General features: G+C 39.3%; 1 protein-coding gene across 1 annotated transcript in view; it reads left to right on the forward strand.

The window, feature by feature from the left end:
* The window catches only part of Ttn (titin), a 263,679-nt gene that overhangs the window by 39,233 nt on the left and 209,815 nt on the right, over positions 1–14,631 (forward strand). The window contains 4 exon segments of the mRNA XM_028763034.1: positions 696–980; positions 1,158–1,283; positions 6,040–6,228; positions 11,690–11,746. Coding sequence (XP_028618867.1) covers positions 696–980; positions 1,158–1,283; positions 6,040–6,228; positions 11,690–11,746 — 657 coding nt within the window.

A 14,631-nucleotide genomic window follows, 5' to 3' on the forward strand; every position in this document is an offset into this window, starting at 1 on the left:
GTTGTCATGACATCCAGTTTTGTTTCCTCTGCAGTAGTAGTAGGGACACGGAAGCACAGAGAAGTGAAGAAGTGCCAGGTGCCAGCCTTTGTCTTCTGTCTGTGGTCTCCTCATCCAATGCTGAGACTATACACTGATTAGCATAATCATAAAGCTGAATTTTGTTGAATCTATTTAGCTGCACTCTACTGATATAGAATAATATTCAACTAGTCCATGCTTACAGGCTGTATCCCATTGGCCTCTGTATGTAACAGAGCAACTGTGACTTAATACATAATACATAAATACTTGTAAAGCAAACAATTCTGGATGTGATAAGACCCCTCACTGTGGAATTTGCTCAAATGACTTTTCAAAATAAGTAGGATATGAGAATTATTCTAGATTTTTAGTTGTCTATTAGTGTGCCACAACAACAAACCAGAATGATGATGTTATAATTAGATACTCTCAGCACCTCCCATGAAACATTTTTTTAAAAACATTCTTTCCGAAAGGAAAAGTTATTTCCTTTCCTTGAAAGAAAAAAATCCCTTTTATCACAAAGAATATTCCGATATGCTGAAGCAAGTAAAGATGTCGCAACACTGAGGTTTTGTTTCTAGACACATAACATCCTGAAACAAATTAGTGTAGAGATGTACGCTGCCCTCTTCCTCCTTCACGGGCTGTCTTCTGCTGTTGTCTTCCAGCTCCAGAACCACCCCAAGTCCTGCAGGAACTCCAGCCTGTCACCGTACAGTCTGGCAAGCCTGCTCGATTCTGCGCCGTGATATCAGGTAGACCCCAGCCCAAAATTTCCTGGTACAAGGAGGAGCAGCTGCTTTCCACTGGCTTCAAGTGCAAGTTTCTCCATGACGGGCAGGAGTACACGCTTTTGCTCATTGAGGCCTTCCCAGAGGATGCTGCTATCTATACTTGTGAAGCCAAGAATGACTATGGAGTAGCCACAACATCAGCTTCTCTTTCTGTGGAAGGTAGGAAGGCCCTGGGACTTCCCAGCTTACAAAGAAGCCCGTAGAAGCCAGCCAGAAACTCTCCCAGGGTAGTAACAATAGATTGTACCCAACTCTGAAAGCACTCTCTTGTGATGCCCAGCCAGGAGGGCTCTGTGGGGATTTAACCTCTACAAGTTCTAAGGTCTCTTTCTTCAGTTCCAGAAGTTGTATCTCCGGATCAGGAAATGCCAGTTTACCCGCCTGCCATTGTCACACCACTTCAGGACACAGTTACTTCTGAGGGGCGCCCTGCACGTTTCCAGTGCCGAGTTTCAGGGACAGGTAGGCACTAGATAAAAATGTGTCCTTACTGGAGTTTACAGAGGATGTGTAAAGTATAGTGTTCTCAACCTTTCCTAACTCATAAACATCTCTCACAAGTGATGTTTTTGAACATAAATGGAAATGTAACAGCAGATATATAGAAATTATTTAATTAAGAATTATATCATTATATATATTCTACTGTTTTGTATATATATATTTACATTTTGTTTTGTATTATATATACTACTGGTTTGTACCTTTGAAAATGGATAAGGTGGTACAATTATTCCTTCTGAAAACTTTTGAAGATTTTTTTCCCACAAATATCTTAAAAACATCTACTTTCCTTATGGTTATGGCTACATTTTTAATCTCTTAATTGGGAAATTATGACAAAACTTCAATTTTATGAATTTAATTACAGTAGCAGTTTTATAGACTTAGGAAAAAGCACTCATATGTGAGGTAGTGCAGAAGGTATTTTTCCCATTGTGGTCAAAAGCTTAAATTCAAAGGTGAGATTGGAACTGTGAATCCGTATGATTCCTTTGGTCCTCTGTCTCTTATGAACCTAATGAGAATAGCATTACATTAAATCTTAGAATGTATGTCTCACAAGGGCAGGGATTGGGCTTCAATGTCTAGAACCTGGTGTTTGAAAATAAAAGTAGTGCCTCCTAATAGGGAAGAGGGTCTAGAAAAGTGAGTGAATCTTTACCCAAGAAGAATACCTTGTCCATAGTAGATACTCAATAAAAAATGGGTGATGGATGAAATGTGTGACTGTTAAGTGAATAAGATCAACCACTTCAGATTATCAACAAGGCTGGGTTAACAAAACCTCAAGGCTGCATCTAACACAATGCTTGGTCTGTTACTACCATTCAATCATAGTTATCTGCTTTCATTTTTAACTGTGGGCATGTTTCTCAAATACCACAAGCCATTCCCCTCACTTGACTTTGAAAAAAAATTTTTTAAAAAATAGTGTAAGTATGACTATGGCCTGACCTCAGGTGCTCACATGATAAATCAAAGGAATACATGATTTACTCCCAGCTTGGAAAAAAAACATTTCCTTATTTTCTTGGTGTGTGTGTGTGTGTGTGTGTGTGTATCAACCCTACAGGGGTACAGGGGAATTCTCAAAGCTTGGTAGTTACTGTTTTGTTTATTATGCTGCTTCCATTAGTTGATAACCCAATTTCTGCCTTGCCAACAGCTATTTTCCTAAAGAAGTTAGTATTTTGATAGATCTTCTGACCTAATGGCATCCTCCTCTGGGATGGAGATGCTAATTCAAGAACCTAATAGGCCTGTTTGAGTATATGAGTATAATTAAAGTATGATATATGTAGAACACCTGTAGGCATGGCTCCCAAGTGACTGGGGCTAATGCATTCATCTGTTAGAGCCTTAGAGACTAGCACGGGATAGAAAACCCAGGCCAATTCTATGGTCTTTGTGCCTTTGAAACATAGTTTTTGAGACATGCTAAATACGAGTGTGTGGCAGCTTGTTAATGTTCTTCTAATGCAGTCATTTCATTTAAGAATGAAATATATGATATCTACAGTAAATACATTTATGAATTGAATTTTAGAGGAAAATGTATACACACAGAGAAACACGTCACTAGATAGCAGTAATTATGATATATATGTGTGTGTGTGTGTGTGTGTGTGTGTGTATAGTCTACAAATCATATTATAGCTTTATCTTAAATGTTACAAAAATGCATTCTGAGTGTTCTATAAAATTCTAAAATCAATAAAGAAGAATTACTTCTGCATGATTGATGTCTGATTAGGGTAGACCTTGTACCTTTATGACCCATTAGCTCCTTATGGGTGGCAGTATTTATACACATGTGGACATTTCTGTACCCTCGTACAGACATGTTTTTGATATGATATAAATTATGTTCGTGAAATGGGGCTTCTTTCCAGAAACTTTCAAATTAATGAAGTTTTATTCCCGAGACTGAAAATATTTACCCAACATACCCTGGCCATGTATTGCCTAAGAAAATAGATCATGCTTTCCACAAATTAGAGGATTCTGAGCTTTCAAGTTCCTTTGTTCCAAACTTTCTGAGAAGAAAAGAAGGAAGGAAGCCTTAGTACTTTCTGAAGCTTGAGTAAACAATCTGGGGCTGCGGTCTCCCTGGGAAAATGTTATCTGCTGTAGGTCTCTGGTGCCCTCTGCTGGTAGAAGAGGAAATTTGGAAAAGTGTAAACATAACATTTGCTAGCTCCTTACTATTCTACAAGAAATAAGCCTGTACCATTTAGAGACTTAGAGAGTGGCAGATAAATAAAATTATAAATAATTATCCATCTAAAATGAAAGGTATCCACTAGTTTCTGAAGCATCCTCTTCAAGCTTATTCTATCAACACGCATTGCCCCCACTGCAGTTGAGTTTCTAAGTGTTGCTAGTGGCCAGACGAAGCTTTTGCCTTCCAAGAGGTGAAAGGACACATGTATGACAAGATCACACAGTCACAAATGCTGCCATATAAACTAAGTGTTTTCTGTCAGAGAACTGGAGGTGTGTGCACTGAACAAGGTGTAGTAGAGTCAGAGTACATACAGCATAACATGCAGAGAAGGAAGCTTTTATAAGTCACAGAAAACTCTGAATGTGATAACCTGGAAACTGTGGGTAGTTGACATTTATTGGAGTGTAATGACAGGAATAGGCAAGAGGCCAAAGGCCAGACACCAGAGTGCTCCCCATCTTGTGCCTGGACTTTATTTAGAGTTGATCTTTGCAATCAAGGAGCGACTGGAGGAGTGATAAGCTTCTGAGCAGCACAATCTAGCCCGTCTTCAGAAATAGCACTAGGTTGGGCAGAACGATATAGATGGATGTTGGCCAGGAGAGAAGCGTGGAGAGTGTTGATGAGACCTTTATCAAGGAGACTCAGGGCAGAGGGAAAGGAGTAGCTAAGGAAGAAGATATTCAGGAAGTAGGAAGGTATGATTAAGGAGCCAGATACAAGAGTGTGAGGGAAGGAGTGAGAGGCTGGAGGAGGGAGCCTCACAGAAGCCACAAGCTGCCAATGAGCAGCACAGACCGTGGCAGGCCAGCCAGATGGACCGCATGCTCTGCCAAGATAGGTTTTATTTTGTTTTGTTCTCCACCTACTGCATTGGTTGTTAGCAGTTCCTGACACACACACATACACACACATACACACTCACACCCACACATGCACATACACTCATACACACTGGTACACACACATGAACATGCTCGCACACAGGCTCACACATACGTGCACACTCACACACACTTGTACACACATTCGCACATGTACTAGCACACACATATACTGGTACAGTCACACTCACACACACACACACACACACACACACACACACACACACACACGCACACATAAATGCACACACTCAGGAGTTTAGTTCGTGGAATAGCTATGTAATTCTTTGTGCCATTTACCTATCACAAGCCCTCAGCCTTTCACTGAAGACATCACTGAGCTCCTTTGGCATCAGTTTGCTTTAACAACCCTCTTACCTCAGTGGCTTGTGAGTCATTCCACATGTGATATGTCACTGAGCGCTTGCAGATCTTGTATGCAGTGTTTAGTCCATGAATCTTTATTCATCCTATCTGATAGATGAAGGACATGATTCATAGGGATTAGATGACATGACCTGGGTCAAAAGCTAGAAACGATATTATCACATACCATTTTCTAATTACCTTATAACCTAGGGAACATCAAAGATTGTTTCCTTAGAAAGAAGATCTTATAGTTCATAGTCGCTCTCACTGGGAGGGGGGTGACATTCATTGATCACCAGTGGCATCAAAATTCTGAATGAATGGGCTACTAAGTAGCATAGTTCTAGATAAAAAAAAAAATGGTATCCCAACTGTGCTCCAAACTGAGATGGCTCAGTCCTGACACTAAGCACAATCCACTAAAAGTGTGTATTCTCACACACTTTTACAACAACCATGTGCAACAATGCAGTAACATTTAATTTCATCCTTGAGTTGTATTTTTTTCTTTTTATGAAGATAGCTCAGATTATGGTATGGGAAATAGTTAAATGAGTCTAAGATTCGTAAACTCTCTTTTGACATCAGCTCCTTGGTAATAAAATGGATAGATATAAAGATGTCCACTTTAGGCTTGATGGGATGTTGATCTGTTTCTTGATTATTTACCTTCTGCTAGCTAATGTAAACATTTTCCTCACGTTCTGTCCTACACCTTGGCCACAATTTCTAGATTCTATAGTGCTTCACAAATAAACTCTTTCTCAAGCTATTGAACGTGGCATGCAAATGCCTCAAAAGAATAGAACCAACAGCAAGGGATGGTATCACATGCCTGAAATTTCCAACGTCAGGACTTTAGAGGCAGGAATAGGAGAAACCAGATGTCAATGTCACCTACATAGCAAATTCAAGGCCAGTGTGGGAGATGTGGGACTCTGTCTCAAAAAAAAAAAAAAAGATGATTTTTAGAGAATAAAACTAAGACTTTAGAGTTTGAAACATTGCAACTAGCTCAACAATTGAACAAGCTGGATCTTCCTAGAATCATACTCCATTCTTAAAGATGAGAGACAGATAGTAACAGGCATGGTGTGTGCAGAAGAAAAAATGTAAGATCCTTAAGCTAAAAATTGAAATATGGTCTGTGGTCTAATCAAGATTGTGTGTACAGATAAGTAAAAAAAAAAAGATTCTACTCATTTAAAAGATTTAAATGTGTTTTCTTTTGCAGATTTGAAGGTGTCTTGGTACTGCAGAGACAAGAAAATCAAACCATCTCGGTTCTTCAGGATGACACAGTTTGAAGACACCTACCAGTTGGAGATTGCTGAAGCCTACCCAGAGGATGAAGGAACTTATGCTTTCGTTGCTAATAACGCTGTGGGCCAAGTGTCCAGCACCGCCACCCTGAGACTGGAAGGTAGAGTGAGACTTTTAAGACTTTCACAATACCAGTGACAGTTACTAAGGACATCACACAAACCACTGGTCCTTCATTCTTTTAATTTAATTCGCAATTCCATGTTGTGCAGTTTCTGCCACTCACTCTCCATGGGCCCTTGCCTTTTTATTTGCCCTGCTTTTTCTCCATAAAGATTTGTGATACATTACTGTCTCCACTGGCTTTTCTGCTTCCTGATCAGCATGTATCAGACCGTAGTGAACCATGCTGAGGAGAAATGGGGAATATTTGCTTTCTTACTGAGCTAGGATAGAGATCAGACCATCTTCACGTGCTGTTGACAGAACTCAGATTTCCCCGACATTACAGTAGACAGTTTCAGATCTGACCACAAGGTATATACACTAAAGGGACTTCTAAGTTTTGAAAGCCCCACTATTAAGGTGTCTTAATGTCTCTGTTCATTAGTTATATTATAAACAGAAACACTTCCTCAATCACTGAGGTCTTTAATTCAAAACAAGAATAACAATGAGCTGGGAATGTGGTTCAGTGGCATGGCAGTTGCCTAGCATGCTCCAGGTCTTGAGTTTCTTCCTCAACCACACACACACATACACACACACACGGACACACACAGACACACAGACACATACACATCCCCACACATAAATATACATAAACACACATACACACACCACACATATACACAAACACATACATACACACACACATATCCCCTACACATAAATATACATAAACACATACACACACTCACCACACACACATATGCACACATACATACATACACACTAAAATAAAATTTAAAAATCATAAAAGAATTTGACAAACAATCATGTCATTTTTTTCAATAAATGTAATCTATATGAAGTATATAGAAAACATAAGAATTTGGGAAAACTTTCAGTTTCTTCTTTAATTTTAAGGACTACAGTTATATCTTTTCTTAAAAACGAATTTAAAGCGGTTTACAGAATAGAAAAGTTTGATTTGTAAACAAAGTGCGAAAAATAATTCTTAAATCTAGTTGTATTCTCCACTATTGCCTTCCTGAGACGTAGAGTTTACTTTATTCTTTAATCTGATTTTGTCTACCTTGTCTTTCTGGAAAATGGTCAAGAAGTTGTGTGACTTTGATTTAATACTGACAAAGCATTAGGACTGGATTGAAATCTAGCTCATCACTGAAATCTGTGGCAAACTTAAAATAGACAATTCCAAGTGAGTTTTTATTTAAACAGAGAAAGGAATTAAAAACTGCATGCTTCTTTTCAGGATTTAGCAAATCTGAAGAACTTACATCAAACTCCCAATGGCATGCCTCGCCATCAGTTTCACTTAAGAAGGAGGCCCTTGGCCAAAAGCCCACCTTCATCGAGCCTCTGTCAAGCCTCAGGGTGCACAGCGGGGAGACAGTCAGATTTCACGCAAGGGTTTCTGGTGTTCCCAAACCAGCAATCCAGTGGTTTCATAACCACCAGCCAATTCTACCATCAAAAGATGTAGTTTTCCATTTTGAGGAGATCACAGGCATGGCTTTAATGCTTATAGTTGATGCTTACCCAGAGCATGCTGGGAAATACTCTTGCAGAGCAGCCAATAGTGCTGGGGAAGCCACTTGTGCAGCTACACTCACAGTGACTGCAAAAGGTAAAGCCCCTCTTGCTCCAAGAACTTTGATTTGCTGTCTACAACCCTACTGCTACTAACAAGAGCCCCTGCTGCTTGCTACACTGTATATTTCGATCATTTCATGCTTTCCTAACCAACTAACATGCCATACATCTCACCAAGCCTCCAACTACAGGTTTAACCCACATCCTTGACTCTGATTGGAGTATGTGTTCCATGAAATAGGAAACCACTATTTTGTTAGACAGCAACTTTGCTTGGCTGTTTTCTTTTGGAGAAGAGGGGTTGACTTTGCCAAAGATATCCCATCATTTCATCATCAAATGATCTTTCTTCTTAATAATATATTAAAGTATATGATGGAGAACAAAAGGTTAATCAAATGTTGTCAGCTTAAGAAAAAATGGGTGGAGATGGAGAAGAGAACCAGATTGTGTTACTCTGCATGGCTGAAAAGATGACAGAAGGAAGGAGCTAGATGCTGCACACTGTCTGAGTTAGCCTTCAGTAACAACCCATTGCTGAACCATTGGTGGTGAATGTTCTCTTGTGTGGTCCTACATTCTAGAGCACACTGCATCTGGCATGATGCTTTCACATGACAATGGCCTCCTTCATCTTCTTCTTCCATGCCATTTATGTTACTGACCTAGCCAAGTGAGAAAGCTTATTCTTTTCTTTTTCTGTTGCTTAAATATATAGTGAAAGCTCTAGATAGACAAAGTTCTAGGAAAGATACCAGAGAGTCCACAAAGTCCCAGACAGCAGTTACTTCCTCTTTCACTGCAAAAGAAAACAAAACATCCCCAAAGGAAGTAAGTCGTGTCAAGGATCATTCCATGAATATGAAGTGTAGATTGTTTTAGAGTGTATCTCAAAGCTCTGCCTACACATAGACATCTATTCCATCATGCTGTACCCTGTCCTGAGTTATCAGAGAGATCTGCTGAAAAGTCCAGGGGAAGAGGGGTAGACTGAAGGCTCTCTTGACTCTTTGGGACACTGTGAAGTGTGGCAACACTGTTTAGCTCCTCTGTAGTCTAGATGACTTTTCTGTTGGCAACACTGCTCAGTTCCTCTGTAGTCTAGATGACTTTTCTGTTGACATAATCTAGACTCATGAAGATGTAATGACAGAGGCATCTGAGTGAAGCAGCCACAGAATGGAAACATCAGGTCGTTGTCATAGACAGTGTTTGGCTAGTAGACCAAGGACTGTAGTACTGTGCTGTTCAGTGATTACCTCAGTAGTGCTAGGTGCGGAAGGTGACCACCTGACATTTAGCTACGTTCAACTTTTTTCTTTTTGCCTTTATCTTTATGAAGCTTTCTATGTAACCAAACTGAGTCAGTGGTTATGTTTCTTAAACCACCTCTAGCATCTAACCCATAAGCACTTTATGAATGTAGGCTAAGTCATTGGAATTTAACAATCTGGTACAGATTCACTTTGAAATCTAGGATCAGGAAATCCATTTATTTTGTATTTGCTTCTTTTTCTAATATTTATCAATGACAAATCTTGAAAATATGCCAAAGAAGGGTAAAATATTGTAGTTGCCAGCTACTTCTTGGGTAATCATCATTGTGTCTGGTGCTGAGATGAATTTCAATTGAGTTGACTCCATAGTAAGAGTTAAACAGACTACCCTAATGAGTGAGTTTCCCATTTGGCAGTAATTGTCATTTCTTTTCAGGCCTGGAGGTTCTAGATTTATATAGGGAAGCCATGAAAACAGAAAATTGGATATTGAAAATAATAGGGTTCTATCTGGACTACGATTAATGGTCTGTAGAAAATTTTTTTATAAACGATACTGCTTTCACAGTCTTATATTCTCTTGAAATTATGGCAATTTTCTCATGGCAACATCATGATTTTAGTTGTTATTGTACTTGAATCTCTATTGTATCTGAAAGAGCACTGAAAAATTTGTCTGGGAGAAGCACAATTTTCCCCTTATCCATAACCTTGCCTCTTAGGTACAAATACAATGAGAATATCATATTTGAAGTGCCTGGAGCTTGTGTTATGTTACTGGGTCATATGCAAAGGGGTCAAGCATCCTCAGGGGTTATGGGAGGGAATAGCCGCAAGTTCCTCACTAATCCTCATCAAATGGTTGATGGATATTAGAGATAACAAGGAAGCAGTAAAGGTCTGTCTTGTGTCTAGCTATCTCTGTACTGAATTTTGATTCTCTTTCTTGCTAATTAGGAGAATCAGTATCATTCATTCATTTACTATGTCTGCGATCCCTCTTACCCGAAGAGGAGTGTCTTCTGATTCTGAGATTTTTGTTCCATGGCGATCTCTGGATCTATTTCCATAACAAAGAGTGCAAATGCCTAAGTGAACAAAGTGGCTCTGTCCAGAGCACTGGCTCTCAGTCTCACTGAAGTTTTTGGCTAGCATAGTAATTGCACAGAATGATTGTTTATATAGAGGTGCTGTCCATACGTTGTGTAGGTGACAGAGGTGGTAATTTTGCCACATTGTGCTGTGTTGTAGAAGTGGGAGAATTATGGCTCTTTGAGATCTCTTCTGTAAAGTACAGAGAAGATGGTTGACTGTCATCGTCACAGAGTGGATTGAACAGGGTACTTTTGGTTCAGGAATTCTGTATTCAGTTACGATGGATTATGTTGTTAAAACATTATTAGAGTAAGAATACATGTTTTTGAATCCAGACAGCATTTCTTGTGCTTATAAAAGAATTAAAGATAGGATGCTTTTATGTGTTTGAAGAATGAAGGATTGAGCATAAGCATCAAATTATTTAACATGAAGTCAGCATTTATATGTGCTTCTTTTATTTTGATCTAAATCATTTATATAGGCTATATGGCTGTCTATAAAGATCAAAGAGGAATGTAAAGAAAGGGCTTGTTAGTCTGTTTGAACAATGGTCTTTCGTGCATAATAAAATAGAAACATCAAATGTCACTTTTCAGACTAACACAGGCTTTCCTTTTCATTCCAATGACAATCCATCTTCTTGGCATTCAGCATGAGTTGTATTCTTCCAAACACAACGAGTGTATGGCTTTCCCTAACTAACAAAAGAATCACAAGGCAGAGTAGTTACAAAAGTGACTCCATTCAGATACTAAGAGTGTAATAATACCGTTAGTGTCTAAAAGTAACAAACTAAAACACCCCATGGAGGAAAAAGAATCATTAAAGAAAACATTAGGTTTGTCATTTATGTCACACCAAAGATCACAAGGAGATGCAGGAAAATCCTTCAGAGTCACTGCCAGTGCTACAGGAATTGAAGAACATGTGTCCCAGGCTACTAGCCTTGTCCTGAAAGCTGTCCCAGAGACCACTGTGCCCCAAACCTAAATCTGTTCCTTGTATAATAAAAGAAAAGTTGAGAAGTCTTTGTTCACTGGCTGATGTGTAATTGGATGTTGTAGACTTCCAAGTTTGAGATGAGGTTCAGATTAAGGGACCACTTACTAGTACAAAATTCATTATTCTGCAGTAAAAAAATACAAGTGGCAAGCAATCAAGTGCATGTTCCTAATAAATGTGGTTTCACGTCTTATCAAGTGTGCAGTTGGCAGGACATGATGAAGAGGGTATTTTTAACTTTGGAGTTGCTATTTTGGGTGCATGTAAAGGCATGGGGAAGTGGAACACGACTCTTTGTAATGATTTGTCATCCGTCCACTCATCAATTCATTTGGCATGGGTATTTTGGTGGGGTGCATTTTCTCTTTTTACAAAAGAAGGGCAGCAATTATCACATAAGTAATGAGTAAAATCAGAAGCTGCATGCAGTTATTTACCCAGTGTCTTGTTACTTTTCTATTTTAGCTCCTGAGTCAATTTTACATGAGAGGATCGGCCAGCAAATTGAAATGGAGATGAAAGGTATTGTTAATGACGAGTGTGAGATTAAGTAGAAACTCTGGAGTATTAGCAGAATCTGTGACCTACTTGATTTCTCTTAGGATTTTTGAGGGTATGACATAGATGTACAAATATATTTCTTTGAGAATATATTCCTATGTCGCATGCCTGGTTTAGTATGCTGATGGTTATGTGCATTTCACAGTAAATTGTTGGATAGTAATTTAAAAAGAATCTTACACTGAAACTTTATCAGCCATGTTCAGTTCTATGTTTATAGCCATACTTAAAAAAAAGTGTGTACTATGAATGGGTGTCATTTTAATGCATGAAATCATGGAAGTAGAGGTTTGTTTTCAAAATCACGGTGAATTGAATTGAGCAATGGGTGTTAACCTGTTCATTTCCAGAATGCAATGTTATGAATGAATTGTAATAGAAATGCAACATTTTTAGGATGTGTGAAAACCTTACATTCCCTTTCTTGGTCTATATCTCATGCACACGGATCACTTTAACATGATATGTCTCTTATACTGGCTTGCAGATAGCTATCTCATGTGACCCTTGCCTGCTTTACTTTGCATACTGTTGTGACTTTATAGCTGTATTAGTTCGAATAAACGCCTTCTCATTTTATGTCATCTAATTATTTATGATTATAGTTCTATACATTCTTAAATAGTTCATTATCAAAATTTTAATATTTTAATCTACAATCAAAAGGATCAGAAAGGGCGTTTATTCGTCTCTCTGCAAGTCAGGTAAGATTTCCCTCTTAGCCATCAAAACAGAAAAGTTGTCCTGCTCACAAAACAAATACACACAGGAATATGTTACTTTTGAAATGCACTTTTGCTTGTTCAAGAAGAAATTTCAACAGTCTGAAGAAAAGACCAGACAACGAACGATTGTCGTGTCAGAATCTTTTAAACAGAGCATGGTGTTGCGTTTATTCGAACAAATATGGTGAGTGAATTTTTTACGGATTTGTGAGACTCTGTAGCATGCACATTTCATTTCCTATTTTACAATTTCATTTATTTTCAACTTTTCCAAGTGCTGTGGAAAATAGTAAAATGCTTTGTAATTTAATTATCTTTCAGAAGAACTCTTTGAGGGGGAAGCTGACAGCACAGGAGACACACGAGGCGCCTTCTCTGACTCTGAAGACACAGAACACCACTCCCTGATGGCCAGGAGATATGCAAATAGAACATCATCCACAAGCTCCTGGCCTGAATATTTCAAGCCTACTTTTACTCAAAAACTCACATTTCAATATGCTTTAGAGGGTGAACCTGTTGTGTTTACATGTAGACTAATTGCCTATCCAACGCCAGAAGTGACTTGGTTTCATAATAATAGGCCAATCCCAACAGGTCTCCGTCGGGTCATAAGAACAGAGAATGACTTACACCAACACTCTTCCAGCTTAGAGGTGAAAAGGGTCCAAGGACGAGATTCTGGCAGTTACAGGTTCTTGGCAGTTAATACTGAGGGGTCTGCTGAGTCCAGTGCATCACTGCATGTTATCCAGAAAGGGCAAGATGAGAGATACTTAGAATTTCTGAAAAGGGCAGAACAGACACGGGAAAACATGGGGGACCTAGATGAAAGGAGAGAAGAGAGGATAAAGGTTGGCCTGAGGTTTACTGGCTCCCCCTTTAACAAAAAGCAAGATGCGGAACAAAAGGGAATGATGAGAACCATACACTTTAGAACAGCGAGCCCTGTCAGAAGAGCAGACTATGTGTACACTGACGAGTGGTCTGAAAGCAAATTTGATATCAGAGGATGCCTGAGTATAGGTGAGAGTTTCCTAGATGAGGAAACCAAAATGAAGTTGCAGCGGTTACGGGAGGCGAGAAAAATCTTCTTAGAGAAAAGGAAATTATGTCTTTTAGATGCATCGTCTGAAATAAACTCAATGACGGTAAGAAGTGAGGATATTGTTAGAGATGCTCCATTCTCTAGAGAGGAAGGGAAGTGTGAGTTTGTGTGTGAGTTTGCTGAAGACAAGAATAGGGTTGATAACACAGCAGAAGAAGTCATCCAGAATCCGTACTCCCTTCCTAATCAAATACATCAAAACAGAGAACCTCCTTCAAGTGTCCAAGCCACTGGTGATGAAGATCTCCAGACTGAAAATAGCCTGAACCAGGAGACCTTTTTAGAAGAAAGCCTCCCGAAAGGGTACTTGTATGAGCATGCCCTAGTAGGTGAAAACCTGCAAGCCAGGGATTGGTTTGAAGAGTCTGTGAACAACACCGTGATCAGAGAACCATCAATGATCACCTCTAATGAGGAAATGCATGGATGTAAGAGTGGAGGGATATGTGAGGCTCCTGAGAAGAGGCCTCAAGTTCTCACACCATGTCCCAGTGAGTCCTTGGATGCACATGTAGATACTAAAGACACCACAGACATAGATAGTGGAGGAGGAACACAGAAGGGTTGGCAAGAGGGGCAATGCCATGCTTCCACAAAAATGGAAGAATTCAAAGCGGAGCATGAAGAGAAAGCAAGATCTTTTGAAAATTACTTCCAAAAACATCCACAACGTTGCCCACCTTCATTTCTCCAGGATATTGAATCTCAAGATGTTTATGAGGGTGACAGCTGTAAATTTGTCTGTCATTTTCAAGGATACCCTCAGCCCATTGTGACATGGTATAACAATGAGATGCCCATACCACGTAGTCAAGGTTTTACCACTCATACATTTGAGAACTACTCAACGTTAACCTTTCCTTCTGTTCAGTCTCATCATGGAGGCTCTGTTACCTGTGTGCTGTTTAACCAGTATGGAACAGTAAAAGCAACCAGTATGCTTAGAGTGAATGCAAAGCCAAGGTATGATACTCAGCCTCATAAAGTCCCAGTGTGGCCTGACTACACAGATG

Source organism: Grammomys surdaster, unplaced genomic scaffold (assembly GCF_004785775.1).
Source record: "Grammomys surdaster isolate TR1022 unplaced genomic scaffold, NIH_TR_1.0 136, whole genome shotgun sequence".
In the NCBI taxonomy this organism is placed as follows: Eukaryota; Metazoa; Chordata; class Mammalia; order Rodentia; family Muridae; genus Grammomys; species Grammomys surdaster.